This window comes from Eumetopias jubatus, unplaced genomic scaffold (genome assembly GCF_037043125.1).
Source record: "Eumetopias jubatus isolate StellerSeaLion01/CBP00866 unplaced genomic scaffold, mEumJub1_p1.0 scaffold_4, whole genome shotgun sequence".
NCBI lineage: Eukaryota > Metazoa > Chordata > Mammalia > Carnivora > Otariidae > Eumetopias > Eumetopias jubatus.
In genome coordinates, this window is record NW_028274810.1 from 45,404,186 (window position 1) to 45,431,597 (window position 27,412).

General features: G+C 42.2%; 1 protein-coding gene across 1 annotated transcript in view; it reads left to right on the top strand.

Moving 5' to 3' along the window:
* ERICH3 (glutamate rich 3) overlaps nucleotides 1–7,712 on the top strand; it is a 93,775-nt gene extending 86,063 nt beyond the window's left edge. The window contains 3 exon segments of the mRNA XM_088022966.1: nucleotides 1,116–1,238; nucleotides 5,070–7,390; nucleotides 7,393–7,712. Of these exon segments, the coding sequence (XP_087879092.1) occupies nucleotides 1,116–1,238; nucleotides 5,070–7,390; nucleotides 7,393–7,440 (2,492 nt within the window). The 3' untranslated portion in view covers nucleotides 7,441–7,712.
* The last annotated feature ends 19,700 nt before the right edge of the window (nucleotides 7,713–27,412 follow it).

The following is a 27,412-nucleotide window of genomic DNA, read 5'->3' on the forward strand; positions in this document are numbered from 1 at the left end:
CTAGTTCTGTTTTTTTCCAAGTACAGTCTTTGGATCAACTGAATCAGAATACATTAAAGGAAAGAGAGAAAAAAAAAGAAGGGAAAGAAGGGAGGGAGGGAGGAAAGGGAGATATGTTCTTATCTGGGAGGGCAGACCTAGGTCTAGTGTTATTCCAGTGAGCTTTAATTAACTAGAAGGTGGCATAATGGTAGGGTGTCAGGGATTTAGGTACATGGATCATGACATGATAGGTAAGGGATGTAGACAGGGACATATCAGAAATAATAGACAAATTTAATTGATATTACAGTGTTGCCTAGAATCATACCAGATTGGGTGATAATACTTAAAATAGACATGCTCATCATCATCACGGCTATTATTTATTAAATGCTTAGGCACCTGCTAATAAGTGAAAGATAATCATGTACTACATATATTACTTTAATCCTTCCAATAACCACTGAGTAGATATCCTTTTTTGACAGATGGGTAACTGAGGTCTAGGCTTAGGTCAAAGAACTTAACGAAGGTAACACGGTTAGTATGGAGTACAGGACTTGAACTTAGGTCTTTGTGTTTCTGAAGTTCCGTGGCTGGTTATCAGCTGCAGAGAACAGGAATTTCTACAACAGCTTTTACTGTCAAATATATAAGAATCATGCACTAGGTTTTTTTGCTCTATCCACGTGGAGTATTGGGGTCAAATCATTAAAATCTACTAATGGATGAAATGCTCATAATATAGTCGGCGCTGGTGGTCTTAGCAATTTCAAAGAGCAGTGATGACTGGTGTTATAAAAGCCATAACGTGTTTCTAGAAAGGAAAAGGCAACTAAACCTCGTTTTCCATCATTTCATTGCATGTGCATTTGGCTAATCTATCACTGCTTCTGGCTGTTGTCTTTTTAAAGTATTTCTTTGCATGGATTTCTTCGTGATCTGCCATTGTGTTTTCTCTTTTGAAATCACAGCTTGGAAACAATCTTCATAGATTTTTAAAAAAACAAGGTCACATTTTAATGTGAATACTTTAAAATTAACCCCACTTGCTGAAAAGATGTGAAATAGCTCAGCAGTGTTCCCATGACCTGTTTTTATGCCTTTTGATATTTCCTATGATCTCCAATCAGTTGGACAGACTGTTGCTGAGGCTGTGGAACCTGGTAGCCACCGGCACTATGGCACCGAGTCTGGTGTTAGCAGCACTGACGAGGAGAAGCACTCGAGGAAGCTGGAGATTGACACGGGTGCAGGTAAGGGCACATCATTACCTGAGAAAGACCTTTAGAAATCCTCTGCGAAAGACAGCCCCGTTTTTCATCTTTCATCCCCCCACTCTTGTTTCCTCCTTCTTCCACCTTTATTTTCTTTCACCTAATGAATTTGATGGCAGGAGGTGGCTGAGAGGCCTTAAGGGGAGCTTTAAAGCTGACATCGGATGTGAATGTTATTATTCTTTTTTGAATATATTAGTGCCTAGATTGGAGGGAAAAAAGGACTTTCGAGTATAAAAGATATATTGGTAGGGATTTTCAGATCAGTCTTATTTGGTAGTTGGCCTCCCAGTTAGGTGAGTAGGTAGGAAGATTTGCCTAACTGACCCACTGGAGACAGGGAGGGCCCAAGACACATTTCACAATGGTTTATTTGAACTTCTTATTTTTTTAAATTAGGGAAGAATTCATTGCTATCAGCATATGACCTGGCTCTTGGTGATGAGTATTCCAGCTGCAAGATTGCCAATTAGAGTGATTCAACAGACCATGACTCATGTCCGTCGGGTCAAACACCCTGTGTCCTTGAAATCGGGTTTACCCATATTTAGTAGAGGACTTTTTAAAACTGCCCTGATTTGAATATATGTATGTATATATGGGGGGGAAGAGTTATTCATTTTATTCATCATATGGTCACATTACCCCCACCTCTGATTTTTAACGGCAGTCATTAAGCACTGTGAAGTATTTGAGATTTTACCCAATTTTCAAGCAAACAACTTTGCCAGCTACAGTTTCATGGTGTGAGCAGAAGACACAAATTCCTGGGTCAGAGAAAAAGGACTTTATTACAACAAATAGCCAGAATATTTGCACTCACGCTGGTTCCCTGAGCTCCAGTTCCCTCTGGGGAATGTGGAGAGGGCCAGGTGGCACATGAACCTGAATAGACAAGTTAAAGGAGAAGGACCCTGACTGCTTAGGGAATCCAAATCTTTGTATGGTGAGCCTTCCACCAGAGGAGTTCTGGTATACCTCCCAAACATTCTGCAATGCAGGCACAGTAGCTGTTATTGATCAAATCTGATTCGAGCAAGAAAATGTAATTTATCATAAGCAGTGGAAGGGAAGGATGGAAGGAAGACTGGGTAGGGTCTTCTGTGTGCCAGAAACTGTGCGAAGCATTTTATGGTTCACTATCACAAGGATTCTGTGAGTCAAGCATTTCTGCTCCCATTTTATGGATGAAAGAATGAAGGCTTAGAAAAGCGTTGTTTCCCAAGTTCATACAGATAGTAAGTGGCAGAGCTGGCGTTCTCATCCAGCTCTGTCTGACCCCTAAGTACACACTCATTGCACGATATTAAATTGCCTGTTTGTGAATATGGCTTGCTCTCTTATATTCTTTTTTTCCCCCGAAAGCCCAGGAGGTTATTATCAAAAACCATGTCATGTTTTCACACTCATACTTCTTAGAAGGATTTCAATTGCTCTTTCTCCCTTACTTCAGAAATGTCATGTCTGACGCCCCTATGGTGCGCATGTTCATATAATAGCTCAGCTGGACGCCATTAGCCCTTTCTCTCCTAGAATTTAGGTATAGCATATTATTATATGGTGGCTGGGCAGTTTTATTCCCCTGTTTTCCTTAATGTTCTTTAATTAATCCATACATTTAAAGACCAGGTTAGCAAAACAGAGGACTTTATTTAAGCGTTTTTCATAACTGACTTTTAATATACTTTCATGCAGGAATTTGAATAGCAATAGATACACTATTAAAGAGACTTGACACACATTGTTTTAATTTTATTTTTAATCCAATAATAATCCATAATGAGATACAATGGATGGATGGAATAAAATTATTTCAGGTGAATTGGCTACATGTTCTCTGAATGAACATTTGGCTCCATATTTCCCTCTGGCAGCTTGTAGGTGCAATTTAGTAAATAACTGCTGTGATGTGCTGAGGGCCACCTATGAAAGTCAACACCAACCATACTGATGGACCTGAAATTTGTTACTTCTTTGAAAGAAGTCACCAAAAGTTACCTTCCAAATATATTTTTTGAGGGAAATGTAATATCGGCTATAACTGCCTTACTTCAAAATGGTTTATTGTGATAGCTGGCAAAAGGCCAAGAGAATGCAACAAAGGGCAGCTGTGTTTTGTGTTAGGAGAGGAAATGGAGTGATCAACAGTCCTGGATGGGGTATCAGAACAGGGAAGAAGTGGTGAATAGGATCAGGGCTTTAGGTTTCTGATAGATCCTTGGTAATGACGTGGGGTGTGTGGGTTAAAGATTTATTTATTTATTTATTTATTTTGAGAGAGAGAGAATGAGAGATAGAGAGCACGAGAGGGAAGAGGGTCAGAGGGAGAAGCAGACTCCCTGCCAAGCAGGGAGCCCGATGCAGGACTCGATCCTGGGACTCCAGGATCATGATCTGAGCCGAAGGCAGTCGCTTAACCAACTGAGCCACCCAGGAGCCCGGGTGTGGGGGTTAGATGGCTGGCCAAAAAGACAAGCAATAAAAAATACGAGGAAAACACATTTGCCTACTTTATAAGTTTACATAATTTGGAGGTTGGCACACTGGTATGATAACTTCTAGCATCTAGTCTAGTGTCTCTCTCTTTTTTTTTTTAAGATTTTATTTATTTATTTGACAGAGAGAGACACCGCTAGAGAGGGGGAATGGGAGAGGGAGAAGCAGGCTTCCCGCCAAGCAGGGAGCCCCATGTGGGGCTCGATCCCAGGACCCTGGGACCATGACCTGAGCCGAAGGCAGACACTTAATGACTGAGCCACCCAGGCGCCCCTAGTCTAGTGTCTTCTATAAGTGAGAAAGATTAGATTGATAGCAAAATTATTAAGATGACTGTTTTAGAAGTTCCTATCTCCCTAAGTATTATCTGCATTTGGAAAATGTAAATGGTTTTGGTATTTGGCATGACATCCTTTTATTTTTGCATGGATCATTTCAACAGAAATGCATGTTATTTGTTAAATAACAAGAAATGCATTTGAAGCCTTTAAGAAACATATTGAACCTAGATTTATTGAAGTATGATGGCTAGTACAGCCAGATTTGCCAGGGAATTATGAATGAGAACTTATGAAATACTGCAAGAAGGTTATTTATGTTGAAATTTGTCCCAGACTACAAAGTCCTGTCTTGTTCTCTGATCCTGTTTTGCCAAAGGCAAAACAGTTTCTGAACATAGACAGGAGGTATCCTGACCTATAGTACAAATTGGTGTCTTTAGTAAAGAGCCTTACTTTGAGCTACAAAGTTATTTGATGACTAAATCTAGATATAGTAGCTTTAAAATGTGGGAGTAATATATGGGATAATAATCAGCTCACACAGTATTGTGATTGTGTTGCCGAATACCCACAAGAGTATAAGAAACACAGGCTGACGACATGCATATTATGATGCTCTAGGGCATAATGATTTCTAAGAAGATGAAATAGTTTTTTATTACATGATTTTTCTGCAAGTCCTAATATTTCAAATGAAAGTAGGCAGTGTGTGTGTATGTGAGAGATTGAGAGAGAGAGAAGGCGGGGGAAGATTAAGATAAGGAGATTTTGTTTGTTTTCAACATTTGTGATGTTCACTTTTCCTTTAATATCAATGTGTCCATTAAATAGATAGCACTTCTTTTCATCACGAAGAGCCATTATTAAATCATGGTGCATGTTATAGTTGATGGCATCAGAGGATCGAGGAAATGTTTTATATATAATATCAATAGCTTCTTGATATTATATATATCTCATATGTGGTTATATAGAATATCTCCTCCCTGGGCGCTTTGATTAAAGTAACCGTGTTTTCTAACCTCATTTTTAGCACCACACAGGAATTTCGAGGAACGAGCAACACTCAGCTCAGACGCGGAATCCAAGCAAGGTGCATCTGAAGCGTACACACTGGAGAAGAAAGAAGCAGTGGAGGGTGATGGACTTCCCCAGCACAGGGATGCTGACACAACCAAAGAGAAAGGGGGTGCAGCCCAGTGGGGAAAAGCAGGGGTTAATGATGTTCCCTTGGGGCAGGGGAAGTCAACAGCCCCAGCTTTAATAGGACAATTTACTGAGGAAAGAGAGATCCCTCGGGGCATAGCAAGTGGGGCAGAGGCAGAAGCAGAAGGGGATCCAAGGCTGGATAAAGAGGAGTTAAGCCCCAGGGGAAAAGAAGCCACCAGAGCCTCTGGAGGTCTGAAAGAAGACGAGGCTCCTGAAGAGGCGGCCTTGCTGCCCACAGTGCTGGAGACTGAGAAGGCGGCTGCCGAGGAGGAGCGGGGCTCCCAGAAGGCAGTGCTTGCACATGAGGCAGCAGCTCCAGACTCAGAGCGTATTCAGGAGGCCGCAGCCATGAGGGAGGCAGTGACACTAGAGGAGAGAGAGGCTGAGAGAGGCGAGGCCGTGAGTGCTGCAGGGTCTGAAAAGCCCGAGGTGAACAGTGAAGAGCAAGCATCTACAGACCTAGAGGACCTGGGAGCCGCGGGAGATGCTGCCTCTGAGAGAGAAGCTGGTTCAGAAGAGGCAGTGCTTGGGGGAGAGGAACCGGCCGAAGACAGGAAGGCAGCTTTGGGACCGCGGACACCCTTGAGCTCCTCAACTTGGGAGAAGGCTGAGGCAGCCCCGACAGGGCTTTCAGAGGACAGCCTGGAAGAGCTTTGTAGGGAAGATGCTGACAGGGGGGAGGTTGGGACTGAGGCAGAATCTAATAAAGAAGATGACAAGAAAGAAATGCTACCCGAGGAATTAGGTGTAGCAAGAGAGAGGACGAAAGCGGAGAGGCCAGAATCACCTCTGGAGGAAACTGAATCTGAGAGGGGAGAGGTGACCAGGGCAAATGCACGGCTGGGTGAAGACATTTTAGAAGAAGAGCACAAGTTTAAAGGGGAAGAGCAGGAAACCGCGAAGGAAGTGAGATCTGAGGAAGAGACACAAGTCTCCCAAAATGAAATGGAGTGTGATGCCGAGGGCGAAGCAGCCATGGGGCCCTTGGAGTTGACGGACGACGCAGGGCCGCAAGGAGGAGATTCACTGAGAGAGAGGTGGGGGGCCATGTTTGAAGCGGCACCTGGGTATGAAGAGTCACTGGAAAACACAACTGCTCTGAAGAAACAGGAAGGAGGGGAAAGCCTGAGGGAAGCCTGGGACCCAGAGCACAAAGGCAGAGCCGCGCCGCTCCCCAGGGAGAACGGGGCTCCCTCGGGGCCGGACCAGGGGCCGGGCCCTGAGGGGGAGGGTGTGTCAGGAGCTCCTGAAACGGAGCTAGCAGGAAAGGGGCAGGCCCCGGAGGCAAAGATCGCAGCCCCAGGTGGGGCCCAGGAGCGCGCGGCCAAAGATCAAGATGGCCTCGCTGGACTGGAAGGAGGGGATGAGGAAGGGCCTCTGCAAAGGCAGCAAGGAGCGGAGGTCACAGCGATGACCCAAGAAGATGTTTCCGAGGAAGGTTCCGTGATGGCAGAGAAGCTGAGTGAAGAAGCTGGGGATGAGGAGGCAGATAAAGAGTGCGCTCCGGGGCCAGGAGTGACGAGGAACGGGGACACGGAGGGGGACGGGAGCTTGCAAGGAGGCGCGGTGGTGGCCGAGGGAGATCTCCACCAAGGAGAAGAAGCGGCAGGAACGGCCGCAGAGAAGAGGGAGGTGTTGGCAGATTTGCAGACAGCTGAGGGGAAAACAGGGGCAAAGAAAGCCTCCTCCCTGTCAGATGTTGCTGGCAAGGACACTTGGCACAAAGTGGAGGAGGTACTAGGGAAACCGGCAGCTGCCGAGAAGGTGGTGGCAGGGGAAAGAGCGCCGAGCAGGGAGGAGGAGCCGGCGGTGGAGGAGGTGACGGGGACGTGGGCACCAGAGGCTGACGTGGGGGCTCCACGAGAACCTTCAGGCCCGGGAGGGCAGGCCCCGCAGCTAGGGCAGGGTCCAGAGGGCGGGGGAACTGAAACCGCGCAGCGGGCAGAGGCCGTGGGAGAGGAGCCCGGCCCGGGGAGCGGAGACGAAGCACGCGAGTTGGGTGCGGGTGGAGAATTCAGCCCAGGAGTGTCCCGAGGGAGAAAGTCGGAGCCTAGGGGAGAGAGTCTGCAGGGCGTGCAAACGCTCCCTGTAAAACCTGATGACACGGAAAGCCAAGAGAGGCAAGCGCTTACAGTGCAAAGAGAAAAAGAGCAGGTGCAAACGCAGATGTCTCCTTGAACAACACGAAGGCCTAAGGGACTTTGGGGCAGAAGGTGAGTTTAAGCCCGCTCTGTTCGCAGGATTAAACAGAGTCCCCAGCTGAGGTTCCCTCCCCTTTGGTCAGGCTCAAACCTTCATCAGTCCCTGCATACAGCTGCCCCCAGCGGCGCCAATTCTCAATTCTATGCAGCTTGGCGGCAAGCCCCTGAGGACAGGAGCTGGGGAAGACCGCGGTGGGGCCAGCGCACACACACGGACCCACTTCTACACCTTTTGCACCCCTAAGTCATGTTCTCTGCTCTGCAAGCACAGCTCTCTGAAGAGGTGAAATCCATGTCTCCTTTCCAGGGCCCCGGAGATGAAATGGAGAGAATGGGACACAGGGACATACCACAAGACAAAAAGAATCAAACTCTATTCCCAAATTCATTTCCCGTTTAGCGTTTAAAAGGATGGCTGTGATTATTTACCTTTAAATGGGCTCTGTGCCTTCATTTCTGCAGTTTTTGTGAAGTTTAATATATACACAGCATAAATTATAAAACATGAAAAATGCGTACACATTATAAAAATATATGTAAAATAGTGCAGGTTGTAACTAAAGGCCAAATTATTTTTAGCATTTCCTGTATTCCTGCTATTTCCCTGATGCCCTCATATTCCTGGCGCCCAGTTTCTACTATCCTGAGTGATTTTATGCACAGTTCTATCCTTTTTTATTATTTTTCAGGATATTTGAGAGATGTCTTCTGGAAGATTTAAAGACTGGAGAAAGATTAACCCAAGCATCTCACTTAGAACTTTGGATTCTTACCTTTTTTTTTAAATCCTCGTGCTTGTCTGAGCTGGTTCCCTGTCTAGCAGTGCTGGTCAGGTGCACAGTGAGCACCTTGAAAGTAACTGGATCCATCTGTAGGACCCTCTTTAGGGGCAGCGGTTCCTAATGGAGGACTGTGAGGCTGTTAGGTACTCAACATAGCTAACGTATCTCTATTCAAATCCAACTGATAGTTTTCCAAATGTTTGACTTTTACCAAAGATCACCCAAAAGGCTCGGTCTTCACATCTGGGGTTAGTTTAAATTCCTTTTTTTATTTATAATCAAATATTAGTTCCGGTTTCACACATTAGAGTTTTACTTAAAGTCTGTGGCTTGGGGCTTTAATGACTTAGTTTGTGAAAATGAGCTCTGAAGGTCCTTCCGTGTACACTCAATACTAAAGATTGCACCAGCCCTGTAAATCCTTCCAGAAAGGGATTCTATGGCATGTAGATTCACTTACACTTAGAAATATTTATTCATCCTATTTATGCCAGAAGAGTACAGTGGCAATCTTATTTCAAAATGCCCTTTGCTTTTTTTTTTTTTTTGTATGTGTTTCTGTCATTTTGCTTTCTAAGGTAGACTTAAATGCTTGTCGCATTTTGTCCCTGGGGCCTTATTTATAGGTCCATTCAAATGTAAATCAAAGTAGTAAATAATTTAGCTGACTGAAATGAGTAACAATAATGATAGCAGGTAAACATTGCACATCAGCACATACATCAACATTCTAGACTCCGGATTCTTTGGTTGATGTCATTTGATGGAAAAGAAACTTGGATTAAATTAGTGTGCTGCTCACCTGCCCAAGTTCTGTTACTTCAAACCTGTGAACTAACCTTGCAGGGCATTGTAAATCAACAGTCAAGATCACTTTCTAAATTACCCATTGATATTACTAGAAATAGCTGTGCATCAGTGTGCCTACTGGGGATTTTGATTTCCTTGAAGATGTCTTTGTTCCTATACCAGTACTCTAAAGGGCACATATGTTTGGCCATCTTTTCTCCCATGAGGAGGTGAAACAAAATTTCCTAAAGCAGCGATTCTCCAGCTGGACTACACATTAGACTTGCGTGGAGCACTTTCATGAATGATTCAACCCCTGGCCCCCTGGCCCACAGAGATTTGGGTTTAATTAGTTTTAGATGGGTCTAGACATCAGGTGTTTTGGTTTTTGGGGTTTTTGTGTGTTTTTTTAAATTCGGTTGATTCCACTGTGTAGCTAAAATTGAGGACTGCTGCCCTAAATCATCATATAATCTATGCTGACTGCCCTACACTCTAGGCCCCTAGGGACCAGGCATATTATCTTTATAGGTATGTTGCATTTTAATAAAGGAGTCCTTGAACGATCAAAGATATAATGGACCTGTGGTTCTCAAAATGTGGTCCCTTGATGAGGATATCAGCATCCCCTGGAACTGCTCCAAAAATCCTCATTCCCGCCCTCACCTCACACCTATTAAATTGGAAACTCTGTGGCTGGGGCCTCCCAGTGGGTGTTTTAATAAGCCCTCCAGGTAATTGTGATGTACTCTAAAGTATGGAACTGCTATCATGGACTCTGGATTGTACTGAGGATTAGTCTCAGTTGGAAAACGGATTGCAGAAGCATTGTGAACTTTCTCTCTTTGTCTCTTTTTCTGTCTCTATTTTTCTCCTTTTCTCTAGGAAAGGGTACTCACTCTAAAAGTGATGGATTCATCTTTAAGCTTATTTTTATTATGACTGTAATGATGTGTTTATGACATCTTCCAGCCCCCCTCCACAAGGATGAGCACCTCTCACAGCACACCACAGATCGCCATTGTCTATCTTAGGTTTTATGAGTGGGTTTCATCTATAGTATATCTAATTTCATTTATTACTGAGCTGCATTACTGTGGAGCCCGACAGTATTTGTTTCCTGATCTCAACCTCAATGCTACAGAGCACTTTGAATACATAGCACCTTATGAGAAAGATTGTAAACTTGTTAATTCTATTGAAGAATGAGTTTTGTACAATGTGCTAAATGGAAATTGCATTGAATTATTTTTATATTTAACACATTCCGTCAAAACATTCTGTAACATAATCCTACAATCTGCATGTGGGTTTAAGTGTGAAATTCAGTGTTGGGATATTTTGATTAAATGACTTTCTTTCTCTGCAAATACTGTGTTGATAAAACTATTTGCATGTTCAACTGAACTGATATCCCCCCCAGTTTCATTATTAAAAGCATAAAGAAGCTATATGTTTACAAAGAAGACATGTGAATGATTCTTTATAAATAAGACTAGACTTTGAAAAATCTTCTTTGTCCTTTCCTTATGAATTTAAACTCTATAAAGCAGAGAAAGTTTGTTTCATTGGGTTGTTTATATTGACTGTCTGCAAACATGTCTGCATTCTTACGTGTCTTTCCCATACATGAGATAATGTCAGAGAGGAAAATTATCACCATTTCATGAATAAGTAAATGAAAGCTCAGTAAGGTTAAGTGGCTTGTCGAAAATCATGGGTCAGTCTCAGGTCTTCTGACCCTGAACTCTGATGTTCTTCATCTCACACACTATCTTCTAGGAAGAGGTATAGTAAATACATAGCAAGATACTATATGTGCACTTCTACATGTTTTTGTTTACTTGTGGAAGGAAGGAAAAGACTTACAAAGAAAGTAAGGAAGGGTGAGTTTGAGGGTGACTTTGAGAGAATTCCAGCTGTATTTCCTTGTTCTCTTGCACCTCTTACAGCTGGACACAGTGGCAGAAAACTTCTTTTAAAAGATGCATTTGGGAGCGCCGGTGGCTCAGTCAGTTAAGCATCTGCCTTCGACTCAGGTCATGATTCCAGGGTCCTAGGATCAAGTCCTGCATCGGTCTCCTTGCTCGGTGGGGAACCTGCTTCTCCCTTTCCCTCTGCTGCTCCCCCTGCTTGTGCTCACGCTCTTTCTCTCTCTCTCTCTCTCTGTCAAATAAATAAAATCTTAAAAAAAATGCATTTGGGTGGCTTAGAAGAGTCAATAACAAATCTCATTAATATATGCTATATCAGCAAGGAGGGAGTTATATTTCCAGCCAAAGAATATGGTAAGTTATTTAAATAATTCAAGAGAAAACTAGACAACCAAAGTAAAGGTAGACAGAATTAGGCTGTATAAAATTTATTTATTTATGAGAGAGAGAGAGAGAGAGAGCACGAGCAGGGGGAGGGGGAGAAGCAGACTCTCTGCTGAGCAGGGAGCCTGATGCAGGACTCGATTCCAGGTCCCTGGGATCATGACCTGAGTGGAAGATAGATGCTTAACCCACTGAACCACCCAGCTGCCCCTGTAAAATTTTTTTAAAGACTTTATTTATTTATTTGACAGAGAGGGAATACAAGCAGGGGGAGTGCAAGAGGGAGAAGCAGGCTTCCCGCTGAGCAGGGAGCCCGATGCGGGACTCGATCCCAGGACCCTGGAATCATGACCTGAGCCGAAGGCAGACACTTAACGACTGAGCCACCCTGGTGCCCTGTAAAAGTTTTTTAAGTTAAGCTTTTTCTGTGGTTTTATAAATTCTTGTGTTATAAATTTAAAGTTGAGTTCCTTAATACTTCTAAATCAATAATTTTGCCACAATTAATGTCCTTGGAAAATGATTGCTTGGGAAAAGAAAAGAAAGCCTTAAAGATTCATCTAATAAGTGAAATATTCTAACAGCTTCAAGGACAGCCCAGGAAAGGCTTCTGACCTTGGGCAATATTTCCTTCTAGTCCTCTATACCCACCTGATTGTGTCATTTAAAAGAATCTCCCTGTCAACATGGCCAGCAGCAAGAGGTACAAGGGAACGGGGAATAAATATAGCTAGAATTCTTTCGAAGTCACCCTCAAGCCCACCCTTCTTTTCTTTCTTTGTTTTTTCCTTCCTCCTAATACCATGCCCTAGGATAGGAAAACTATGATAGGAAATATAAATTCTGTCAGATAAAATGCTAGATATTTGAGAATACACATTCCTTTTGAAATTCCCTCCAGAAGTCTCAGACTGTTTAATAATCTGTGCAAACCTTACAATACTTTGTGATGATGCAATGCCCCCATTTTTCATTAGGGAAAATAGAGCACACAGAAGATTCCTGGTACAGAGAAGCTTGTGCCAAAGTCTATTTAAGAACCAGCTCTCTACCTCCTTTGTGAGATCCTTCCTGGTCTTTATTCAGTGTCTACTTATAACTAAGGTTATGTTAAGGAAAAAATTATAGGAGAAATCTCGTACTTGTTCAGGAGCTTGGTACTAAGGTGACATAGATATCTTCAAGCTGGTGGGGGTGTACCCCTGAGGGGAAATGAGGCTTTTCAAGGGATTCTCTACGAAGGCTACTTTGCAAGTGTTCAACATCCATATGCACTTTTGTCATGAAATGGACCTGAAAACTGGTTGCACTCGAGGTCTCCCCTTTAGCCAGTCTCCCATTCTCATTCCATAATAGGTGTCAACTCTTCATTTACCAACTTGCTGTGTTGTCTCTGGGATGTCACACATGATGAACAATTTGAAATATGGTGTAGGCATGGAGCATGGGAATGACCTCAATGACTGGTTAACAAATCCTTTTGCAAGTCAGGTGGTTTTCCATTCTTTGTTTTCAAGAAAACTAAGTTGAGTTGTCAGCTGATAAGGTAGGAAAATAACTTTTGGTATTTTATCAGTCTGTGGCTTTTGATAAATCACTCACAAGTAGGTCAGAGAAGACACTGCAGTACCATACACCAAACCATTTCCAATCCCATCTATTTACTAATGTGACATGCACAAATACTGCATTTGTACATCATTACAAATAAAACAGAAAATGGAATAGAACTGATGTTCAACACTCATTTAGCAGTAAATAATATTCGTTCATAGATCAACTAATTAAAAATAGAAGTCACCATCTTAAGAGATGCATCTCTACTCTTGCTTTTTATGGGTAATGGTTATCAAAACTTATAATGCATGTATGTTGTTTTGGCAAATGCATATTACTCATCATTGTAATGATAGCTCAGTCCAGAAGAAATTTCACACATAGAAATTTATGTTCATAAGAAAACTTTGAAAAGAGACAAAAAACCCAGACTCTTTTTTGTTGTTGTTTTTAAAGATTATTTATTTATTTATTTATTTGACAGAGACACAGTGAGAGAGGGAACGCAAGTAGGGGGAGTGGCAGAGGGAGAAGCAGGCTTCCTGATGAGCAGGGAGCCTGATGCGGGGCTCTATCCCAGGACCCTGGGATCATGACCTGAGTCAAGGCAGACGCTTAACGACTGAGCCACCCAGGTGCCCCTAAAAACCCAGACTCTTAACTGTGGAGAACAGACTGATGGTTACCAGAAGGGAGGTGGGGTGGGGGATGGGTGAAATAGGAGATGGGGATTCAGGAGTGCACTTATCATGATGAGCTCAGAGTGTTGTATGGAAGTGTTGAATCACTATATTATACACCTGAAACTAATATAACACTCTGTTTATTATACTGGAATTTTAAAAAATGTTTAAATTAAATTTTACTTTATTTTTTTATTAAAGTTTTAGAGATTTTATTTATTCGTTTGACAGAGAGAAAGCAAGCAAGCACAAGCACGGGAGGGGCAGAGGGAGAGGGAGAAGCAGGCTCCCCGCTCAGCGGGGAGCCTGATGGGGGGCTCGATCCCAGGTCCCTGGAGCCATGACCTGAGCAGACACTTAACCAGCTGAGCCACCCAGGCGCCCCTAAATTTTACTTTATGTAATAATTTAGTTACAGAGAAGTATGACAAGGCAATCAAAAAAAGACTTTCAAACATACAAATATACTACAGTAGGATAAAAATCTGGGGGCAAAGTGGAATGGAAATTAAGAAAAAAATAACATGAGATTTCCTAATGCTAAAGAAGAGCTTAGTCATGTACTTTTGAAAATGGATATCTTAGGTCAGGCTCCCCAGAAACCCTCTAGAATAGAGGTCTGTATGCAGAAAGTTTACTGGGACGTGGTCTTGGGAATAACACTATGGAAGAGTGAGGGAAAGAGAATGGGTGGAGAGAGAAAATGGGCTTTGATGTCATTACCCCTAAGGCTGCAGCCCATCACATGGGGAGCTCTGGAGCAGCTCCTATGGCAGAGGGCCAGGTCTCTGAGTCCCCACAATGGGCCAGTCACTGATGGCTGTTTCCCCAGGAGAGAGCCTAACCTTTGACTAGATAGCTCCCTTCAGTCAAAAGCACTTCCTGTACAGAGACTCCGATATGAGCCAGCAGCAGACCCCACCCCAGGCAGCTGGGGAATGAATGCATTGACTGACTGTGAAGGGGGTAGCTTCCCCACAGCACCCCACAGCACCCCCACAGCACCCAATACATGGAGAGAGGTGATATGAAGTTGCGATAGCATTTTGATTTCTTTGGACACATTTAGGAAGGAGACCGAACCGTTTTATCTTAAAACATCCCATTTTATAACATGCTACAAATTACATCTGTAACTACTATTTAAACTTACATGAAAATTTGTAGATGTCAATGAAAAAAATGTGTGAGGGTGTACTGACAGCTTTTTAACGCTCTCTTATGTGAGCAAAAATATTTGCAGAGCACTGGTGAAATGGAACAGGTGAATAGCCCATGGCAGCTGTTTCTCAAGCTGCAAGGCATGGCAGCTGTCATAAATGAGTTGCTAAGATTTTGATTAATATATGAGGTTTGTTTTGGCTACATACTACTAAAGTGAGTGTCAGAAAAATAAATGAGTGGGTCATGCAGCTTGGGGTTGCTGCAAGGAAAAAGTAAGAGTCCTAGCACAGTGTCTAGCTGTTTCTAGGGAAGGAAGTGTGCCCCTGGAGTGTGTCCAAGTACACAGTCAGGCGGTCAACAGTTGTACTCAAACAGCAACTCCATGCTAGAGGGCAGGGGTCAGCAAAGTCTTTCTATAATGGAGCAGATCCTACATATTTTAGGTTTTATGGGACACAGAGTCACAACTACTCAATCCTGCCACGTTAGGGCAAAAGAAGCCATAGACAATACTTAAATGAGTATGGTTGTGTTTCAATAAAACTTTATTTACAAAAGAAAGGTGAAGTGCCAGATTTGGCATGGGGACTGTATTTTGCTAACCTGTGCCAAAAAGCAATCAGGTAAGTAGTTCTGTAACTATGTAGACTAATCCGCACTTCCCATATGCCACAGAAATTTTAGTTTTCAAAAGTACTCCTTAATCTTAAAAATTTGGAAACGACTGGTGTGAGGAACAAATTGCCCTTTAATCCCTTGGTGGAATGAATGATTTGTTAGAATCTTTCTCTCTCTCTCTTTTTAATATTTAATTTATTTATTTGAGAGAGAGAGAGAGCTAGAGATCACAAGGAGAGGAGAAGGGTTGAGGAAGAAGTAGACTCCCCGCTGAGCAGGGAGCCATGCGGGACTCGATCCCAGGACCCTGGGACATGACCTGAGCCGAAGGCAGACACTTAACCAACTGAGCCACCCAGGTGCCTTCTTTCTCTCTTTTTAAGACTATTACTAAATCTTAGCCAGCTTTTCAGTCCATCCTTGGCCTCCTTCACCGTTTTCTCTGGTACATCTGTTAGGGTGCAAACATGAGATGCTGTGAAGAAGGGAAAAGGAGCTGGAGAGTTCTGACAATCGCACTTCCTGTAACACGGGCTGACTTGTTCTGCAATAGAATGTTAGCTTCAGGAGAGAAGAAACATGCTCTGTTCTGGCCCATGTTCAATTTGCTGTGCCAAGAACACAGTCTGGCACACAGCACATGCTCAATATCTGGTCAATGAATGACTACATGAACTAAAACAGGTCGAAATAATGTTATAGGCTGTCCTGAAAATTTTTTAAGTTCAAATTTAATTGATGTTGATAAGATGCAGGAAGCATCTGAATTTGTTGACTGAAGAGAAAACGATATTTCTATAAAACTTTAGAGGTAATAGGGATACTAGAGATCAAAGACTCCACCATTTCCTTTTTAGATACCAGGTTGAGAAAGGAGTGGCCCAGAAGGTCTGAGGAATGGGCTACGCATGAGTTAGGGGATGAAACAGGATTAGAACTCCTACTTTCAGTCTAGAGCCTATTTCACTTAGTGCTGCTTCTCTCAGATTTTCTTTTTAGAGATGCAAAATCCTAATTTCTAATCAAATTCATTCTCTAAAACTTGGTGGGTTGTTTCTGTTTGTTTGTTTTGTTTTTAGGACCGCTAACTTAGTTCTTGCTTTTGCAGACACTGGAATGCAAGTTTTCAAATGCAGTATAGTTGAAACATTTTGGTTGTCTGGATTATAGATGTCTCTAAGTTTTTCCATTACTTGTTTGTAATCCCCACTGACAATGCAAATGTTTATAGCTGGAGAGAGCAGATATCCCACATACTAGTTAATGCACACACACTCACACACACACACACCAGTCATGGATGAATTTAAAGAAAAGAAAGTCTCTGAGAATGAACACTCTCCCCACTGAACTAATCATAATGTTAGTGGCTGCCTACATAGCACAGAATTCTGCAGCAAAATTCAGCAAATTACAAACCTTCTGAGCACATACAAATTGGCTTAACAAACTCAAATCTAAATCTCTGGTTCTCAATTTTAGCTGTGCATAAGAATTCTCCTGAGGGATTTTTTTAAATCTCTGAGGGTGAGAGTCAGGCATCAGGACTTTAAAGAATCACCACAGGTGATTAATACATGTAGTCAAGGTTTTGCACCAGAGACTTCAAGTCTGAATAACTCCTGTTTTGAAAAAGTAGTCTGTCAATGGGATTTCAGAATCCTAATTTAACAGGTTTAATACAGCTTCACACATTTTGCTTTTACTATTTTACTCATTTTACTCTTTTGCTCATTAAGCCTCGCAACGCTGTGAGGAAGGTACTATTAGCCCCATGTTATAGATGTCGAGACTGAGACGGAAAATGATGAAGTAAGGTATTCAAGTCACAGAGCTAGGAAGTGTCTCTGCTGGGATTGAACCCAGAAGGAAATGGCTCCATTGGCAGTAGGAATTCTTAACATTTATCTTGCATCGGAATCTCCTGGACGGCTGATTAAATTAGAATTTGCTAGAGTTTCCCATTCATTAAGGTTGCAGGGCACCTGAGAGTTTGCATTTCTAACAAGTCCCCATATGATGCTGATGTTGCTGGGCTGGGGACCAGACTCTGAGAATGTGCAGTTCAAACTGTGTTTTAGAAAGCCTGCCAGGCAGGTGATAACAGATGCACACAGAAGTGTGAGGGAGCCCTGTTCTCAAAGGTTCTTAGCTTGGACTGCACATTAGGATCTACTGGGAAGCTTGAAAAAGTCCTGATGCCAGGCTGCACCCCCAGACCATTAGCATCTCTGGGGAGGAGGACCCCTCAGGTCTGTGAAGCTGAGTCTGGGAACATTTGTGGCCGGGTTAGCTTCTGGTCAGCCATTGCATGTTAGGCGCCTTCTCTCAACCAAGAGATCTGGTACTCATGGCCAAATCTAGCCTATGCATCTCCTAAGACTCAGTGTGAGATGGTTTTGCACCCTGAGCCACCCAAGCCAAGGGATCGCCACAATTCTGAGCACCTCTAATCAGTATGATAAAGAGCTTCACGCTTGTCCTGTCCACACCTGAAAAAACAAGTACTTCAGCTGATGGGCAAGGGCCAGATCACCCTGCCTCCCAAAAGTTATGTCCAGGGAAAGTCAGGGTACAATAAATAAGAATGGTTTGAAGAAAACCAATGACAAAAAAAGAAGTAAGGGTAGCCTGAGGGAAAGAGATGGAAAGAGACAGAGGGAGTCTGGATTACACCTTGTTGATATGTAATAGTTTGCACTTACAGGTCATTATCACACAGACCATGCATTGTTCTCATGAAGTAGAATCTAGCAGCAAACAGAAGAAAATAGGGCAGGTATTTTAATTCCTATTTTACAGAGGAGCAAAAAGCTCTGAAATTTTTCAACTTTTCTTTTCCTAAGTGTGGCATTCTGTGTAATTTCTTCGGAGCTACCTGACAATTCTTTTATTTATCTGTCTAATCTTCTGCTTAATGCATCACTGAGCTTATGCTTTCAACAATTTTGTCGTTTCTTAACGTTGTATTTAGTCTTTAATCCAAATCTACCTGTTATTTTTGATGATCACATGCTGCTTGTTAAATTTTTCCTACTTCATGTCATTTTGTTTTTAAAATTTAACTATTTTACGTGTAGTTATTTTCTATTCTGAAATAGATTCTTCTAATATCTAGCATCCCTGGCAGTCTGGATCTATAGATTGTTATTTCTGCTGACTTTCATTCATACTGGTTTGTTTCTCATTTGTTTGCAAATATTGAGTTAATCTTAATTTGTGAATAACTCTTTCAGGATCCAGTTTAATGTGCCAGTCTTTAATAAAGCTACCCCTCATGTGGGCTCGAGGCTTAATCTCCAATTTCAGTTCTAAAATTCGATTGCTATCATGGCAACCTTGCTCTTCCCTTGCGCTTACCCAGATCACTGATGGTTTTAGGTCACTTTTTATTTTTTTTTAAAGATTTTATTTATGTGAGAGAGTGAGAGAGCGAGAGAGCAGCAGAGGGAGAGGGAGAAACAGGTTCCCCGCTGAGCAGGGAGCCAGATGTGGGGCTCAATCCCAGGACCCCAGGATCATGACCCAAGCTGAAGGCAGGAGCTTTAACCAACTGAGCTACCCAGGTGTCCCCAAAATTAAGTTTTATGCAGGATCTACTTGTATTGTAGCAGGAAGGCTCTTTAGGCATCGAGTCTTCAAAATAATTACATCATTTAATTATAAAGAATAAAGGTGCACAATAAACACCAAAATTTTTTCAAATATTCATAGACACAAGTTCCCAAAAATAAGGTTTGGATTGACTATGAAGATACCAGCAACTGAGACTAAACTTTTCAACAACTAAAGCTTCTTAAGTGATGGTTTAACACAACTGTCTTAAAATGGTTGGGAAGAGATTTTAAAATTGCAGTGCTCTTGTTATTGGCATTTAACATTGTAGCGCTCTTTTTAGTGGTATTTAAAATTGTAATGCTCTTGTTGGTGGTATTTCTTCCCATAATTCAACTCCAAGGAAGAGTTCACACATGGGTCATGGAAACAACTAGGTTGTATGAAACTTTAGAGAAGCAGAGGATTTACATATTCTATCTTCTGAGTACCTCATTTTTCATTTATTTTCACTCTCTTGTAGCTTGTCCACTGAGGCTGGTAGAATAAGGGCTCCAGCCTCTTTCTATTTAGAAGTGAGTAACAGACCCCTATAAAAAGGGGAGAAGGCCAATGTCAATTACTGGGTTTTGATACTGTCCTATAGTTAAGTATAAGATGTTCCACTGGAGGAAGTTAGGTGAAGAATACATAGGACCTCCTTGTACTCGATTTTTGCAAATTCCTGTGAATTGACCATTATCTAAAATAAAAAGTTAAGCAAAAAGATAGCAGACAGCAAACTAGAGTAAGGCCTAGAGGCAAGAGGGTGTGAAGGAAGAGGTGCATTTTCCCTAAAGCCTAATATTTCTTCAGTGGAGACCTGTCTCTGACCAGGCCTTAAAAGAGTGGGAAAAGGGAACTCTTTGTGGCACACTCATGGGTTATTTTAGTTCTCCAAAGGCATCATGTGCCAGAGCCCTAACTCCGGATAGCAAACATCATTTGCTGGCTGTGAGATCCCTGAGTGACCTTGTGGGGTGACAAGCCCCCCCCCCTTAAGGGTGCAGAAAACCTGTCATCTTCTTGGAGACACAACTAGTGGCTCCCTTCAAATGTTATGTTGATAGTTATTAATGCCATGTTTACAAATAAACACCATAAATTAGCACCGCGGGGAAAAATGAACTCCATGAGTCTATAATAAAAGGAGGAAACATGCCTTTTAAGGCATATTGTTTAAAAATTATAAGGGGGTAAAGGAGGACCTGTTTTTAACCAGGCTAAGAACATAAATAACATTTATAAATGTTTGTAAGCACTCCTGTTGGTTGTGGTTCTGATGAACTACAGTGTATGCTTATCTTATGAGGAATCATTTTCAATACAATAGTAAGACATTTGATAGGAAATTGCAAATAAGGAGGTGTCTCTCTGTGATTCTTGAGCTGTATTAATATTTTAAATCAATTAATAGCTTAATGGATAGGGTGGGAGAAAGGAACAAACTACTTTAGCTTTAGCAAGCAATTTGAACATTCTCCACCACTCACTTTACGTTTTGCAGAATTTCCATTTGTATTAATAACTTATTACTTCTATTAAACATGCATTTTCCCTAAAGCCTAATATTTCTTCAGTAGAGACCAATTAACTAGGACAGTCTTTTCTAAGCTAGCCAATTATTTTAATTATTAGAATTTTTTAAAAATGTGCTTGCTTTGCATAGGTTTGACCAGTTGAACTTGCCCCCCCGATGCCCTGAATTTGTATTCTATAAGGTGGAGGTTTTAGGTGAATATGTGGATGCCAAAACACCGTTTAGAGTTTTGGGGTTCTGCAGAGCGGTAGACTAACAATCTTGTGTCGATACGCTATTGCTTTTCATCCTCTTCTCTAGCTTTAACTTGGGGCCTTTCCAATCCAGACTGTTCCTTGTTAGTGAATTAATTCAGTTTCCTTGTTCTCTTTGTGAAGAACCCTGGCTTGATGGATAAGGAGGAGCTATACTGTAGTAGGCGGGGCTCTATTATAACAAAACTTGAGGGTTTGCTCCCTTATTTTTTTGGGACTGCTACTAAAAGGTACATGAAGCTCATATTTAATGAGCATTGAAAAGTTAAAAGCAAAAGCAATAAAAAAGCATTTTGTTCATTAGACCTCCCTGGGGGTGAGGCATGCTTAAACTGAAAGAATGAGAAGTACCATAGAGATGGAATTTGTTTGGGGGGTTAGTGCTCTCCCGCCAATGCCAGTAAGCCAGTCATTTTGATGCAAATGATAGACCTTCCTGAAAGGCAGGTAAAAAGTCATTTCCAACTTGCAGAGAGACACTGAACACAAGGAAGTAAAATAAAGGTCAGCAATGATGAGATGGCTAAATGGGTACATACTAATACAGTAGGAAAATGAGTAAGCAGATTGGTGGAATGAGAGAACTCAACAAGAATCAAAAAGGGAGAGGAAAAAGATCAGCTTACAGAAATCTAGAGCAAGGAGAGCAAACACCAGGTACTGGTACTACTTTAACTGGTGATAGGGGTACTTACAAAGGGCGTGATCAAACATAGTGGTGCTCAGTACAACGTTTCACATGTAACAGACTGAAACAGAGGGAAAATGGTGTTAGGTTAATTACAAGAGGAGGCCAGGAGCTTGACATGGTTCTAATACCTCAGCACCTTCTATAAGCAAACCAAAACCTAAGCCTACCAATGTCTCAAGGTTAAGAAATCAAAACCTAAGAACAACTAATCACAAACAGCCAACTAAGCTTTTCCAAGTAAGGCAACTGCTTAAGCTGTAGCCAATCAAATAATTTCCTTGCTTTGCTTCGGTATCTTTGCTAAAAGTCTTGCTCCTATTTCCTGTTGGTGGAGCGCTTCTAACCACTTCTGGTTTGCTGTTGCCCTATTGGAATAGATTTTTGCTCAGAGAAACTCCTAACATTTTTAATATGCCTCACTTTATCTTTTAACAGTGGGGACAACAGGATACTCAGAAGGTGCTGAAAGAAACAGGGCTGAAATGGTGATCTTAGCCTGGCAGCCTCCTGAACCCCTCAGTCCTTTGTGAATTCATTCTTATACGAATTGAATTATTCTTCAACCCCCTATTCCTTCATTCTACAAACCATTCCTTACTAAGGAGGAACTAGTGGTCAAAATTCAAGTCATCTGCATATTGTCTATGGTAGTTTGGTTTTACCAGAAAGCAGACCCTGGGCAAAAGCTCATAGGCTGCTTACTTTTTCAGTAATGCAATCCCTGGAAGCAGGAAGGAGGCAAGTAGGAGGAATGTGGAGGAAAGGAGGGAGACCAACCCCTACAGTGTGCTATTGAGCTGGATGCTGTTTAGTACCAAGGGTGACTGATTATCAGTCTCACCAAATTGTCTTCTGAAGCACTAAGAATGACTGTGCCTCAGGACAAGGGATTGTGTTGGAGAAAGGAGAATGTATTTCCTGCTTCTGATCTCCTATTGGTCAAAGGTTTCCTCCATATTTGCATAGGTGTTAGTTAATAGCCAGGTTGAGCTGCAAACGCCTAGAGAGCCAGAGGCATCTCTCCTCGAGCAGTAAGGGAGTTTTGTAGCAGTGATCTGGGAGGTGCGGGGCAGTAGGGAGTCTCCTGGCCTGACGGGAGGTAAGGCGTGGTCAAGAAGTTGGTTGTCACGACTTTGGACTCTGAGAAAGAAACAGGGTTTTAGAGGGGAGGGGGGAGGGGGACAATCCCGGTGATGGGTATTAGCCTGGTGATGGGTATTAAGGAGGGCACGTACTGCATGGAGCACTGGGTGTTATACGCAAACAATGGATCGTGGATCACCACATCAAAAATTAATGATGTATTGTATGGTGACTAACATAACATAATAAAATTAAAAAATAATAATAATACTTGTTATTCCCTAACAAAAAAAAAAAAAGAAGAAGTTGGTTGTCTCCATGGTGGGTAACTCACTGGCAAATGGCATAAGGTGAGACAAGATGTGAAATGACACCCAAGAGGTGTCTAAGACTTGGTCCTTGGGGACCCTGGTAGTTGTTTCTGTTTAACCGCATTGCAAATCTGGTTATAATTTTATTAACGTTGTGCCTTTTGTGTTACTCTATCTTTTTGTTACCTAGCCTCAGTTGCAGGACCTGAACTTAGGGCTGTCTTACAAACACTTAAATTTTCTCAGCCAAGATCCTTTCATTAGAGTCCAGGAAATAAATGATTAGCCCTTGGTACTTGCTTGATTCCTCTCTCAGTCATGTTATATCAAGCATGGCCGATTGTTATGGAACATTTATCATGTGCCTGGCACCGGGATATGTGCTTTCCATGCGTTGTTTTTCTTAATCTTTTCTGTGAGGTAAGAATCACTCTATCCACTTTACAGGCGGGGAATTTGAGGATCAGAGAGACGAAGTAACATGCCCACGAGAGGTCCCGTAATGGGTGGGAAAAAACCAGAACTTCACCCAAGTCTGACTCGAAAGCTCACAGCCAGTGCCTCTCAAAGTGTGGTCCCAGGACCAGACGCATCAGCATCCCCTGGAAGCTCGTGGGAAATACAAATTCTTGGGCCCCACTCCAAAGCTTCCGATTCTAAAACCCTGCGACGAAGGTCCAGAAATCTGTGTTTTAATAAACCCTCTAGGGGCACCCGGTGGCTCAGATGGTTAAGCGTCTGCCTTCGGCTCAGGTCATGATCCCAGGGTCCTGGGATAGAGCCCCGCGTCGGGCTCCCTGCTCAGCGGGTCTCCCCCTCCCTCTGCTTGTCCCCCTGCTCATGTTCTCTCTCTCTCTTTCTCTCTCTCTCTGTATCTCTATGTCTTGAATGAATAAATAAAAAAATCTTTAATAAAAATAAATAAACCCTCTAGTAATCCTGACATGGGTTGACACTCAAGAACCGCTTGATGCTATTTTGCTTCCTACGGTCTCCTACTTGGTATAGGATAAACATACGTCAGCTAGTGTCCCATTCATTTTTATTCTGATTACTTCAAATTATCCTCAATTTTGACATTGATTTTTTTTTTTCCCTTAGACTAATTTGAGTTTCGGGAAAGGAAAAAAAAAAAAAAAAACCTGAAAGAAGAACCTAATATTCTTCACTGTGGATTAATTTTTGAAGTGGTGTTAAGCAGACCATCAATTATTATGAGTAGAAAACTGAAGGGCAAACCAGCATTCAAATTATTTTTATTGCATTTCATGGTCTTGCTGGAATCTTACCCTTTACTGATTAGTTGAGATAAAAGAAGAGATGGAGGTTAGTGAAATTAGTGAGCTCTAAAACCTTTTTTAAAGATGGTGAAGATACCTTTCTTCTGCATAGGAGCCTATTGCTTAAAAGACAGATACTTGAGATAATATTCTTTTTAGCTCACTAATTAAACATAAAGCTCGGCTGAGAGTGCTTTGGAGATGTGTCCTCGTAGCAGGGCCTGGCACCCATGGCAGTGTTTTAATTCAAGAAGCCTAATTTAATTAGCACCCTGCCAACGGGTCGGCTGCTGTGTTGCCTTGGATCTCTGGCCTGAGGAGAAATGTGCAACCCCTGCTCTTTTTATTTCTAGTTAGCCTCATAAAAGGTAGGATGTCCAAGGAGGGAGAAGAACTTTGCTTCTCCAGCATGTTTGGCATGCGGTGCTAATTGAGCTGACGGTCTTGGACCACAGTCTATTATTTGGGCATCTGAGCCTTCAGCAGATTCTGGGGAAGGGATCACCGGTGTCAAATGGCTCCTCTTTGCCCTCATGGCTCTTGAAATATGGAAGGGAAGTGATCAGGGGGAGCTCCTCCATCGGCATCCTTGAGTAACTGCACGCACCACAAAACCAGGAAGGAATAAGGCATTCAGATCCTACCGGTGATGGCTCTGCTGTCTCTCCTTGTTTTCCCTACCCAGCGTGCTAATGAGGAGAGGAAAACATGAAACTCCTTGGCTTCCCTAATTGCTGTGCTTTGCCCTCATAACTTTTTTGTTCCTGCTTGTCACGGTGAGAGTCTTGCTTCTGTCAATCATTTCTGGTTCATTCTGCCTAGAAAATAACAATGTGTATTTTTTCAGCCTTGAGATTATTCCAGCCCCTTCTTTTCCATAATTAAAACAGAGAAAATGATGATGATTATATTTTTGGTTTTACTTTGCAATAATGAGCCACAGCAATCAGGAAAGGTTTGTTTTTCTGGTCCCTGAAACTTCTCCTGGGCTAATTCTCAAATTTTCCTCAGGACCGCAGAACTGCAGATTCGTTGGCTTTTACCACGACTCTGGATTGTGCACGTTGGCTATTTGTATTCCTCTTTCTCCACACAATAGAGGCAGTACTGTGTAGTGAACAGATCCTGGGTACTAGTGCCAGACAAACCTAGTTTTGAAACGTGGTTCCATTCTGTGCTAGCTTAGATTCATTATCCACTTGAGCAAGCAAGGGAAAAAAAAAAAAAAAAACTCCCGTTCCAGAGTTATTTGGAGAACTAAGTGACATAATTGCATTTAAAATCATCTGAAACTATTCCTGCCACATAATAGGTGCTCAATACATTGGTTTTCTTGCTATTTTTACTCAGCATCCCCCTTGTTGGGGAATACTTCTTGGTTCCTGTATTTGATTTAAAGGATTTGATTTCTCTTCTGATTTGATTTCAGGTATAAATAAGATATCACCAAATGGGCCAATCCTAAGGTTGCTGGATCTTGGCTCACACTGCCTCAGAAGTGTAAGCTCAGAAGCTTACTGTTCACAATGGTGGGGCCTTAGGGTCATCGATGGTTATTTTCACAGGAGGGAAAAAATTCTCCATCCTTCTCACGCCCTCCTCTTGTAGTACTGCTCCTTGGCTACATGGCGATATAACAGTAACGATAAACAACAACAACATTTACAACAATATCTGCTATTGTGGTCAGGAACTATAAATGAACTTTATATTATTTGTAATTCTTACAGTAACTCTTCAAGAGAAATGCTATTATTACCATCTGCAGATATTAAATTGGAACTCAGAGAGGTTAAGTGACTTGTCCAAGTTCACACAAATACTATAGAAGGTCTGAGTGACTCCAAAGCCAGTGGTTATTGCTTGAGGGAGAGAGGGAAGGAAGGAAGAAAGGAAGCGAGGGAGGGAGGGAGGGAAGAAGGAAGGAAAAAGGAAAGGAAATTAAGTAAAGACAGGGAACAAGAGAGGGAGGGAAAGAAATCAGGTCTTTAATTTCAGATGGATTATCTAGAACTAGCCTTTTTTCCTACCACGAGCACCCATTTTTTCCCTCTTTCCCAGGGAAATGTCAGCTTTGGAAATAATTTAACCTAAATAATCACTCTGTTGGAATAACTCTCTCCTGGTGCTGCTGTAATTTGGCTTACAATTATAGCTAATTGAACATCTTCGAAGCGACTCAGTGCTGCATGCACATAGAAAAAAAATTTAATGTGCTAAGCATGCAAAAACATGATCATAGAAGTTCATTTTTACCAGCAGAAAAAGAAAGCAATTAGTGAGACATTTTTTCAGCAAGGAGAAAAGACACATACGCACACACAAAACCTCATGATCTCAAGACAAGCTCTAAGATGATCCTTGGGCCCCATTAAAGGTGCAATAATGAAAAGGGTTGGTGAACTACAGGTTGACATCTGTGAAAAGGTTCCCCTTCTCAGGAATCAAGACACATTAGTCTCATTATTTGCAGATCCTTGACAAGACAAGAGCCAGAGGGAAGCGGTAACCTAAGGAGATACATTGTGGAGAGAGGAGGTGGTTAATTAAAGGAAACAAAGAAAGGGAGCTTCACACATTTGTTCTAGAAAATCTCCCTCTAAAAGGGGTATTTCAGAAGCAAACTGTCCTTCCTCTGGATAGGACCTCCATTCCATGGGAAAGTGGGAGGACCCTGGCTTACCCCAGCACTGTCCTGATTATACATACAATCGGCATTACATCTACGGTTAATCTTTTAGTTAAAACTGGTTATTTACTTACTTATTTTTATTTATTTATTTATTTTTACTTTCTAAGGTAGTCCTTTCAACCTAGCTCATAGAGGGATTAAGGCCTGAAGAACCCCAGGCTAGGTGCTGGCTCATTCCCTACAGCTGCCAGAGCAGAGGCCTAGAGACAGAGCTGGAGAGATAGGAGCTCTTTAGCCAGCCCCTTACCAGAAAGCCTTATGCTTGTCTGCCCACTTCAGGCTCCTTGTTCCTGCTTATTCGAAAGACCCTTGGCAACTTGCTAGGTGGGATAGAGCACCTATGACTCCAGAATAATTTGGTAGGGAAATGAAGAGGCTGGGGGCTAAAAAAAGAGTGACTCTAAGTGGAAGTATCATGCTTTTAACTTCTACTGGACTGGCACTGGGCTATCACTCAGCTGTTCAGAGGACTTCCGACTTTGCAACCACAGGTCATAAGAAAAGGCTTGGAAGGGTTTTAGAGGTGAGGTTGCTTTTCTGATAGAAACTGCCCTCAAGAAACCTAATTTCTAATCAGGAGGAGGAGAGGGGAGGACGGAGGAGCTCACCA